General features: G+C 46.3%; 1 protein-coding gene across 2 annotated transcripts in view; it reads right to left on the bottom strand.

Annotated features, from left to right (window-relative positions):
* Positions 1–796: 796 nt before the first annotated feature.
* LOC137537708 (NAD(P)H dehydrogenase [quinone] 1-like) overlaps positions 797–11,257 on the bottom strand; it is a 36,061-nt gene continuing 25,600 nt past the window's right edge. For both annotated transcript variants that reach the window (XM_068259644.1, XM_068259645.1), the window contains 2 exons: positions 9,472–9,573; positions 797–1,744 (listed from right to left, as the gene is read on the bottom strand). In XM_068259644.1, coding sequence (XP_068115745.1) covers positions 1,433–1,744; positions 9,472–9,573 — 414 coding nt within the window. In that variant the 3' untranslated portion in view covers positions 797–1,432. The remainder of the gene's footprint in view (positions 1,745–9,471; positions 9,574–11,257) is intronic.

Below are 11,257 nucleotides of genomic sequence, written 5' to 3'. Positions count from 1 at the left end.
GCTTTCCATTCTCTAATTAATGCAGGCACACGAGTGAGTCCAATGCCTGACGCTGCCTGCCTTTTATAAGGGGGGGAGTGGCTCCAGGAGGGAGTGTAACCTGATTGGCTACAAGGTGGCTGCTGACTGTGATGTAAAGGGTCAAAGTTGACCCTAATGATGTAGTATAGGAGGCGAATCGAACCGCCATAAAGTTCGCGTTCGTGGGCGACCGCGAACCACCGAAATTCGCCTGGAACCGTTTGCTGGCGAACCGTTCGGGCCATCTCTATGCAGCTAGATTTACTGTATAAACCATCTAAACTTTAGATAAAATAATTAGACAAGTTACTTGGTATAGTTAGCTTTTTTTTTTTATCTTGGATCCGCTTTAATTGTACAATAATCCAAAACGCATACAGACTGCACTGTTGCGGATTGGTTGATCCTCATCAGTGCATGGCATGGATTAATATGGGACCTGCTCTGGAGCAGTGGGCTCAACAAGGATCAGGGAAAGGTCTTGGCCATCCTGAGGCTTCCCACTTCTGATGCAAGTATCTAACTTTTTCTTGGTGTTTTTGTTGTTGCTGACTTCATGTCTCCTTTTAAAGACACCTAAATTGAGAGGGACATGGAGGTGACACAAACGACTGTAGGGATGTCTCCCCCACTACGCCATCACAGAGTGAGTAGACAACTGATCCCACCTATGTCCACACTAATTTGCTATTTTTGAGTGGGGTGTTTTTTTAAGAAATGCCAAACTATCATAATGGTAATATAAAACAATTTATTATCAAAATATTTCATGTAAAATCACCTGACTACTATGTTCTGAAAAGGTGACATCATAGCACACACACTATGAGGTAATGATAACAAAAGGAATGTGTTTGGTTATCTGGAAGATTACAGTACAGACTAGTTATGCAATACACTACCAAGCGTGTAACCTAGGGAACAGGAGCGGCACTATTTGTGCAATGCACACTGGTGAAATTGCTTTGTGATGCTTGTGCATTGCAATTTTACCACTGTTAAGTAGATCAAGCAGTCTGTTCCTTCAGAGAATTAAAGGTTGAAATCCAGCTTCGTTTCAAATGCGTCCCTAAGTATTTCCCAATGCGGCCCAAAGTTACAGTCATGTGACCAGCAGGGTTGCTACCTACCTCCCAGTCTGTGTCCCACAAACAGCTTCTTCTAGCCACAGTGGGCAAAGCCCCACCCCTTTCCGCTAGAGCCAGAAAGAGGTGTAGAGGGAAACTACCCTAGTGGTCACGTGACTCCAACTCTACAAGACATATAAGGTATTTACAGTTTTTAAATCTAAGAAGAAATGGTGTAGGGGAAGGGGGGTACTCTGGACTCCCTCACCCAGACAAGAATTCACTATTAATACAAGATGTCCACGGCCACAACTTTAAACAGTCCTCTGTTATGGACGGCCTCTTCACAGCTGGGAGACCTCAGACTTCACCTGGTTGTCAGGCGGCAGAGGCTTCCCCAGGTTTTGCCCCACAGTTGGACCGTACTTAGATTCAGACAGGGCCTCTTCCACCTCTTTCTTCAAGGTGAATCCACTCTCCATGCCACTAAAGTCTTGTATTGGGAGGAATTTGATAGGAGTCTCATCCCATATGGTCTCCAGCCTCTTCTCCCAGGTCTTTAGTATCTGGACACGAGCCTCCGGTGGAACATGTGCCACGGCGTATGATATCTGTGGCTCCAAAACTTGAAAGCCGCAGAAATTCAGAATGCCGTTCTGCAAAGAAATATGTATAACAGTCAGACTTTTCAATCTCCTGAAGATATCGTGAAGACACAAGAAGAATGAAGAGGCTGATTCTTGTTTCTAGTAATTTAAAACCTTTGTAGGAAAAACTTTTGTAGGTAACCTTTGTAGGAAAAACACATTGTTCCTGGTAGTGTGGTGGTAATGTCCCTGGTAGTGTGGTGGTAATATCCCTGGTAGTGTGGTGGTAATGTTCCTAGTGATGTGGCAGTAATGTTCCTGGTAGTGTAGTGCTAATGTCCTTAGTGGAATGATGGGAATGTCCCTAGTGGTATAATGGTAATATCCCTGGTAGTGTGGTAGTAATGTCCCTAGTGGTGTGGTGGTAATATCCCTGGTAGTGTGGTAGTAATATCCCTAGTGGAGTGGTGGTATTGTTCCTGGTAGTGTAATGGTAATGTCTTTGGTAGTATAGTGGTAATGTCCCTGGTAGTGTAGTGCTAATGTCCCTAGTGGTGAGGTGACAATGTCCCTGGTGGTGAGGTGACAATGTTCCTTGTGGTGAGGTGATTATGTCCCTAGTGATATAATGGAGATATCGCTGGTAGTGTGGTAGTAATGTCCCTAGTGGTGTAGTGGTAATATCCCTGGTAGTGTGGTGGTAATGTCCCTAGTGGTGTGGTGGTAATATGCCTGGTGGTGTGGTGGTAATGTCCCTAGTGGTGTGGTGGTAATATGCCTCGTAGTGTGGTGGTAATGTCCCTAGTGGTGTGGTGGTAATATGCCTAGTAGTGTGGTGGTAATGTCCCTAATGGTGTGATGGTAAAATGCATGGTAGTGTGGTGGTAATGTCCCTAGTGGTGTGGTGGTAATGTCCCTAGTGGTGTGGTGGTAATATGCCTGCTTGGTAGTGTAATGCTAATGTCCCTAGTGGTATAATGGTAATGTCCCTAGTGGTGTGGTGGTAATATGCCTGGTAGTGTGGTGGTAATATCCCTGGTAGTTTGGTAGTAATGCCCCTAGTGGTGTGGTGGTAATATCCCTGGTAGTGTGGTGGTAATGTCCCTGGTAGTGTGGTGGTAATATCCCTGGTAGTGTGGTAGTAATGCCCCTAGTGTTGTGGTGGTAATACCCCTGGTAGTGTGGTGGTAATATCCCTAGTGGTGTGGTGGTAATATGCCTAGTAGTGTGGTGGTAATGTCCCTAGTGGTGTGGTGGTAATACCCCTGGTAGTGTGGTGGTAATGTCCCTAGTGGTGTGGTGGTAATACCCCTGGTAGAGTGGTGGTAATGTCCCTAGTGGTGTGGTGGTAATATGCCTGGTAGTGTGGTGGTAATACCCCTGGTAGTGCAGTAGTTATGTCCCTAGTGGTGTGGTGGTAATACCCCAGGTAGTGTGGTAGTAATGTCCCTAGTGGTGTGGTGGTAATATCCCTGGTGGTGTGGTGGTAATATCCCTGGTAGTGTGTGGTAGTAATGTCGCTAGTGGTGTGATGATAGTGTGGTGGTAATATGCCTGGTAGTGTGGTGGTAATATGCCTGGTAGTGTGGTGGTAATGTCCCCAGTGGTGTGGTGGTAACATCCCTGGTAGTGTGGTGGTAACATCCCTGGTAGTGTGGTGGTAATATGCCTGGTAGTGTGGTGGTAATGTCCCCAGTGGTGTGGTGGTAATGTTCCTGGTAGTGTAATGCTAATATTCCTAGTAGTGTAATGCTAATATTGCTGGTAGTGTAATGCTAATGTCCCCAGTGATATAATGTATGGCCACCTTAATTTCCCAAGCACCCCCCCCCCCCCCCCCCCAACACTTATATCCAAAGGGGCATTGTCCCTTCAAAAGAGGGACAGTTGGGAGCTATGATGGTTAGAGAGCAGAGGTTTTTTTTCTACAGACCCTGCAGGAGGCAAGCCTCTACTCTGCATCATGATGTGTACATTTACCAGCTTACCTGGCTGCCCTCTAAATGTTTTGTAATGCTTTTATTTCCCTTAGCCAGCCTAGTGGTTCACATTGCCTTATACAAAAACCTGCACCAGCCCTAAATCATTAAACGAAAGGCGGCCTCGGGGGAAATCTCCCCTTTTCCCCTCCCTGGCTAGTCCTCCCCTGCTGTATATATAAGGCATCTTATATATGGGGCATACCAGTGTCTTTCTTCAGCAGCATGGACTGATGGATGACAAGGCCGCATCCATCTGAAAATGGCGCCTGTGAATAATGGCGCACAGTGTTGCCGCTAATCCGTTTGCTGCTTATCGCTATTTAACGTTAAAGCCTTATTGTTATTTAGCGTTAAAGCCTTATTGTTATTTAGCGTTAACACACAGAACCCTCTCTGTACCTATCCCTAACCCCTAAACCCCCCGTTGGTGCCTAACCCTAACCACCCCCCTGGTGGTGCCTAACCCTAACCACCCCCCTGGTGGTGCTTAACCCTAACCACCCCCATGGTGGTGCCTAAACCTAAGAACCACCCCCAGTGGTGCCTAACCCTAAGACCCCCCTGGTGGTGCCTAACCCTAACCACCCCCCTGGTGGTGCCTAACTCTAAGACCCCCCTGGTGGTGCCTAACCCTAACCTTGACAGTGTTACATTAAATCCATTCATCGTTTTGCAGTTAAATAACTTCTGCAGTTTGGCTTATGTAGGGCTCTATTGATAAATAACGTTAGTGTGTGCCACTATTGATAAATAACATTAGTGTGTGCCACTATTGATAAATAACGTTAGTGTGTGCCACTAGTGATAAATAACGTTAGTGTGTGCCACTATTGATAAATAATGTTAGTGTGTGCCACTATTGATAAATAACGTTAGTGTGTGCCGTTTTTCTTCTTTTTTTCCCTGTGCGCCATTATTATGCAGTACTAACGATAAATAGCGATAAGCGTATCTTTTTAATGCGGCGCCATTTCTATGCATAGGCACTGTGCGCCATTATTCACTGATCCCGACAAGGCCACTCGGTCAGCTCTCCTATCACCAATTTACAATCAGGGGGGAATTTGTATTCAGCACAAGGAAAGCAAAGGCCAAAATTCTTGTGCTACAGGTGCACTACTCTATTTTCATTTGATCATTTTCAATATAGGTTCTACCCATTCTATTGCCTAACTCGATCTCTTTCCAGAAAATCCCCTTACTAATACTAAACGATGAAATCCCCCTCAACCTCTCTTCGACCGCCTAACGCAGAGTGACGGTAGCAGAGCAGCTCTCTCGTTCCTCGATTGCGCCAGGGGGCATGATCTCGCGAGGAGCGAAATTTTCAGGGAATGAGTGCTCGCTCAAGCATGCGTTCCCTGCTGTAAACAAAGCAAGGCCGCGCAATCAGCCTGCCAGCTGCGAGTGGAGCTGGCAGGCTGTAATTTAAAAGAAAAAAGCAAATAAATATGTGTACAGCTCTGCGATGTAGAACAATCTAATCCCTATCATAGGCTGATGCCTATGTACAGTATGTGTAGTGTAGTGTATGGATAGCAGTCTAGGGCCAAATTAAGGTAGAAGGGGAGGAATAGAAGAAATAGTTTTTTTTCTTATAAATATATTTTAATAAAAATATAAAACAAAATAATATATATATATATATATATAATTAAATCGCAGCAGCAAACAGAGGTCACCAAAAGACTGCTCTACTAGTGGGAAAAAAAGGAGGTAAAATTCTTTTGGGTGCTAAGTTGTATGGCCAAGTAATAAACTGTTAAAGTTGTGAAGTGCTGAATTGCAAAAAATGGCCTGGTCACTAGGAGGGTATAAATCTGTGGTCCTCAAGTGGTTAAAGGGAACCAGAGACGTTGGGGGGAAGTTTTTATAAATACCTGGGGCTTCCTCCAGGCCCATACGCACGGATCGCTCCCACGCCGCCGTCCTCTGCTGCCTGGATCCGCCGGTACCGGGTCCAGTCATTGCCGCGAGTCGGCCAGTCGGCCGGCAGACGCGGCCAATTGTCCGCATCACACGGGGCTCCCTCCATATACGTACGCATGAGGCTGCCTTGGCTGCATCCGCCGGAAGTGACGTGACCCGGTACCGCCGATACAGGAAGCGGAGGATGGCGGCGTGGGAGCGATCCAGGCTTATGGGGCTGGAAGAAGCCCCAAGTATGTATAAAAGCTTGTTCTATTTTTTATTAAAGTGAATGTTTACCGTTCAAAAAAAGGAAAAGTCAGATACTCACCTAAGGAGAGGGAAGGCTCGGTCCTAATGAGCCTTCCCTCTCCTCTCCCGGTGCCCGGTCCCGCGCAGGATCCCCCGTGGCAGTATTCGACCAGTTCGGTCAAATACTGCCACTTCCGCATGCCGAAGGGAGCTTTCGGAAGGCTTCGGGAGCACTCGGGCTCCCGATGACGCGGCCGCTCCATACTACGCATGCGCAAGCGCCCTCTATGACGCACTCGCGCGTACGTAGTATGGAGCGGCCCGTCTTCGGAAGCCCGAGTGCTCCCGAAGACCTCCGAAGCCTTGCGGCGGCGGACGCGAACGGGGGAGCCAGCGCAGCACCGAGGGCACCGGGAGAGGAGAGGGAAGGCTCATTAGGACCGAGCCTTCCCTCTCCTTAGGTGAGTATCTGACTTTTCCTTTTTTTGAACGGTACCCATTGGCTTTAAGGTTCCTCTCTGGTTCCCTTTAAAGGACCACTATCGAGAAAAATTGTAAAATGTAAAATACCTGTAAACACATACAAATAAGAAGTACCGGTACATTTCTTCCAGAGTAAAACGAGCCATAAATTACTTTTCTCCTATGTTGCTGTCATTTACAGTAGTTAGTAGAAATCTGACAGAACCGACAGGTTTTGGACTAGTCCATCACTTCATGGGGGATTCTCCACAAGGCGTTTATTCTTTATAAAGACACTCCTTGAAAAAGATTTATACAAAGCCTCTGTGCTCGCTGCACACTTTTTGGGCAGTTGAATGGAGCAACTGCCATTTACTAAATGCTTTTGAAAATAAAGAAAACCCTGAGAATCCCCCTAAGGAGATGGGCTATTCCAAAACCTGTTGGTTCTGCCAGATTTTTACTACCTACAGTAGGTAACAGCAAATAAGTGAAAGGTAATTTATTGCTCATTTTACTTCTTATTTGCATGTATTGCACTTCTTATTTGTATGTACAGTATTTATATTGTAATTTTCACTTGTATGTAATTACATGTACAGTGGGGTGCGAAAGTTTGGGAAACCTTGTTAATCGTCATGATTTTCCTGTATAAATCGTTGGTTGTTACGACAAAAAAATGTCAGTTAAATATATCATATAGGAGACACACAGTGATATTTGAGAAGTGAAATGAAGTTTATTGGATTTACAGAAAGTGTGCAATAATGGTTTAAACAAAATTAGGCAGGTGCATAAATTTGGGCACTGTTGTAATTTTATTGATTCCAAAAACTTTAGAACTAATTATTGGAATTCAAATTAGCTTGGTAAGCTCAGTGACCCCTGACCTACAAACACCGGTGAATCCAATTATGAGAAAGAGTATTTAAGGGGGTCAATTGTGAGTTTCTCTCTTCTTTTAATGTTCTCTGAAAAATAGCAATATGGGGGTCTCAAAACAATTCTCAAATGACCGGAAGACAAAGATTGTTCACCATCATGGTTTAGTGGAAGGATACAGAAAGCTGTTCTATTTCCACAGTTAGGAACATATTGAGGAAATGAAAGACCACAGGCTCAGTTCAAGTTAAAGTGAACCTTAAGTGTAAAAAGAAAAAATGAGTTTTACTCACCTGGGGCTTCCCTCAGCCCCCTGCAGCTGATGGGTACCCTTGCCGTGTCTCTCCGATCCTCCCGTCCCCGCTGGCTGCTACTTCTGGTTTCGCCGTCAGGACCCGACAGGCTGAGAACGCGAGTGATTCTTTGTGTTCCCAGCCACAATGTCTCCCCCTATGCTGCTATTGAGGCCTGCCTTGCCGCAATAGCAGTATAGGGGACAATATTGTGGCTGGGAACGCGAAGAATCACTCGCGTTCCCAGCCTGTCGGGTCCTGATGGCGAAACTGGAAGTAGCCGCCGGCGGGGACGGGAGGTTCGGAGAGACACGGCGAGGGCACCGATCAGCTGCAGGGGGCTGAGGGAATCCCCAGGTGATTAAAACTCTCTTTTTTTTTTTTTTGACTTAAGTGCCTCTTTAAGGCTCTTTGTGGCAGACCAAGAAAAATCTCAGATAAACAGAAGTGACGAATAGTGAGAACAGTCAGAGTTAACCCACAGACCCGCACCAAAGACCTACAACATCATCTTGCTGCAGATGGAGTCACTGTGCATCGTTCAACCATTCAGTGCACTTTACACAAGGAGTAGCTGTATGCAAGAGTGATGCAGAGGAATCCTTTTCTCCGCCCACAGCGCAAACAGAGCAGCTTTAGGTATGCTAAAGCAAAATGAAGCAAGCCAGCTTCATTTTGGAATAAGGTGCTGTGGACTGATGAAACTAAAATTGAGTTATTTGGGCATAACAAGGGGTGTTATGCATGGAGGAAAAATAACACAGCATTCCAAGAAAAACACCTGCTAAAATATGGTGGTGATTTCATCATGCTGGGAGGCTGTGTGGCCAGTGCAGTGACTGGGAATCTTGTCAAAGTTGAGGAACGCATGGATTTCACCCAGTATCAGCAGATTCTGGAGACCAATGTCCAGGAATCAGTGACAAAGCTGAAGCAGTGCCGGGGCAGGATCTTTCAACAAGACAACGACCCTAAACACGGCTCAAAATCCACTAAGGCATTCATGCAGAGGAACAAGCACAACGTTCTGGAATGGCCATCTCAGTCCCCAGACCTGAATATAATTGAAAATCTGTGGTGTGAGTTAAAGGAGTTATCAAGGTTTTTCAATGAAAATAAGTGCTACTTACCCGGGGCTTCGTCCAGCCCCAGTACGCTCCGAACCACGTGGCGGTGATTGACAGTGCCGCTGGCGCAGGCGCAGTACAGGCCGACCTCCAAGGCCTGAGATCATCGCCAGGGACCAGAAGGCAGCAGCGGCGAATGGCTTACGGCGGAGCTGCAGCGAGGGACATGCTGGGAGCTTGGGGCTGAACGAAGCCCCAGGTAAGTAGCACTTATTTTCATTAAAAAACCCTGATAACTCCTTTAAAGAGAGCTGTCCATGCTCGAAAGCCATCAAACCTGAATGAACTAGAGATGTTTTGTAAAGAGGAATGGTCCAAAATATCTTCAACCAGAATCCAGACTCTCATTGGAACCTACAGGAAGCATTTAGAGGCTGTAATTTCTGCAAAAGAAGGATCTACTGAATATTGATTTCATTTCTTTTTGTGTGGTGCCTAAATTTATGCACCTGCCTAATTTTGTTTAAACAATTATTGCGCACTTTCTGTAAATCCAATAAACTTCATTTCACTTCTCAAATATCACTGCGTGTGTCTCCTATATGATATATTTAACTGACATTTTTTATCATAACAACCAACGATTTATACAGGAAAATCATGACGATTAACAAGGTTGCCCAAACTTTCGCACCCCACTATACATTTTAAAATTTTCGCGATAGTGCTCCTTGTATACTGTATACTGTGTGTACTGTATATAATAGCAATCATTTATTATTTTACTCGGCTGAGTGGAAGTTCAGTGGTTGGACATCACTGGTTTATTCCCAGCATCATCATTTCCTTCCTTCCTTTTATGCTAGCATTAAAGGGACTCTTAGCTCTTAAATAAATGGCACAACGTTCTCCTCCTACAGAACAGTGACATACGGACAGGACTGACACACCTGCATCGGCCACAGTGCGATATTGATGTCTCCGTTCAGCCCAGATGGGGAGGTCATCGGTTGGGAGCCCCCAGTGGTGAAGGACAGCAGAGCTTTCTTGTTCTGCGGGAAACAAAAATATGTTCAGATAAAGCGAAGTAAATTCCAGAAGTTAACATCTTCTGGATAACTAAAAGTACAACCTAAAACTGCCTATACAACATATAACCTAGATTGTACAATCCCACCCATACATCTACTGATTTTGAGGCCCAATCAAATTAAATAATTTTATCAAATTGGATGAAAATTGGTGCAGCAACAAGCATGCCCAATTGACGATTCGACCACCAAAATTGGTTGAATGCGTCCATTGAACATGCTGGAAAGATCTCGATTGAAAGTGCTGGGTCGCATGCGCGGAGGTAATGGCATGCTATAGCGTGACAACCCATGTACCTGACGGACCCCCGGCCGGTGTCCCCCAAGTGTGAAGTGCCCCAACCCCCCCTCCAGTGTCTGTGTGCAGTGTTATGCCTGATGTATGGGCACTTTTTGACTTCTATGTAGTAATAATAATAATAATGTTATGTCAGACATAAAGCACTTGCAAGGCAGCCACTAGGGTGCGCTCTATAGGCAGTAGCATTGTTAGGTTGTCTCGCCCAAGAACTCCTTACTGAATAGGTGCAGGCTGACTGAACAGGCAGAGCCAAGATTTGAACCCAGGTCGCCTGTGTCAGAAGCAGAGCCCTTAGCCTGCTGGGCGGTCTGGACGAGCTCAGCTCGTCCAGTACCGCCGGAGCCTGCCGCTCAGGCCCTGCTGGGCCGATTTGGCTGAAATAAAAAGCAGCACACGCAGCCGGCACTTTGCCAGCCGCGTGTGCTGCCTGATCGCCGCAGCAGTGCGGCGATCCGCCGCATGCAGCGGCGAAAGAGGGTCCATAAGCCGCCTGAGCCCAGCGTAGCCGGAACAAAAAGTTCCGGCCAGCGCTAAGGGCTGGATCGGAGGCGGCTGACGTCCATGACATCACTCCGCTCGTCGCCATGGCGACGAGGTAAGCGAAACACGGAAGGCCGCTCTTTGCGGCCTTCCGTGTTACTTCTTGCCGCCGGAGGCGATCAGAAGATCGCCTCCGGAGCGCCCTCTAGTGGGCTTTCATGCAGCCAACTTTCAGTTGGCTGCATGAAATAGTTTTTTTTTAATTAAAAAAAAACCCTCCCGCAGCCTCCCTGGCGATCTTAATAGAACGCCAGGCAGGTTAAACAGTACACTAGCCAACAACTGGGTAGGAGTATGAGGAGTATTAGTATGTTTAACTCCCTAATCTCCTGTTGCCACTCAGGGAAAAGTGAGCCACCCTTCCATCATTAGGCGCTTGTAGTCATGTGCCTAAAGGGCCTTATTGTTAATCCGGCCCTGGATAACAATATAGATACCTTCGTAGCAGAAATCTTATAGATAGTCCAGAGGCTTCCTGGATCCTCCTACAGCCCCCCGTTCCAAAGCTGAGTACCTCTAAACATATGTTTCATGTGGCCATGCTCCAGTCTAAGTATGAGGTTACCCATACGGGGCTTGTGCAAATAAGGTCTGCACATGCCCAGTAGAGCGAATAGAGTATGCTGGGCCTCCAGTAAAATCCTGCCACCCCCACCCCTCCAAGTAGCCAGTGTGCACATTCCCCCCTCCCCCTTTTGTACTTCCGCTTATATATTAGAGATGGGAAGTTCGGATCTTTTCAATGATCCGGATGATTCGAATCGGATCATTGAAAAGATCCGGATCTTTGATCCGAATCTCGGA

The sequence above is a fragment of the Hyperolius riggenbachi genome, chromosome 11 (genome assembly GCF_040937935.1).
Source record: "Hyperolius riggenbachi isolate aHypRig1 chromosome 11, aHypRig1.pri, whole genome shotgun sequence".
Lineage (NCBI taxonomy): Eukaryota > Metazoa > Chordata > Amphibia > Anura > Hyperoliidae > Hyperolius > Hyperolius riggenbachi.
Note: the sequence above shows the minus strand (reverse complement) of the source record. Positions and strands in the feature narration are given on the sequence as shown.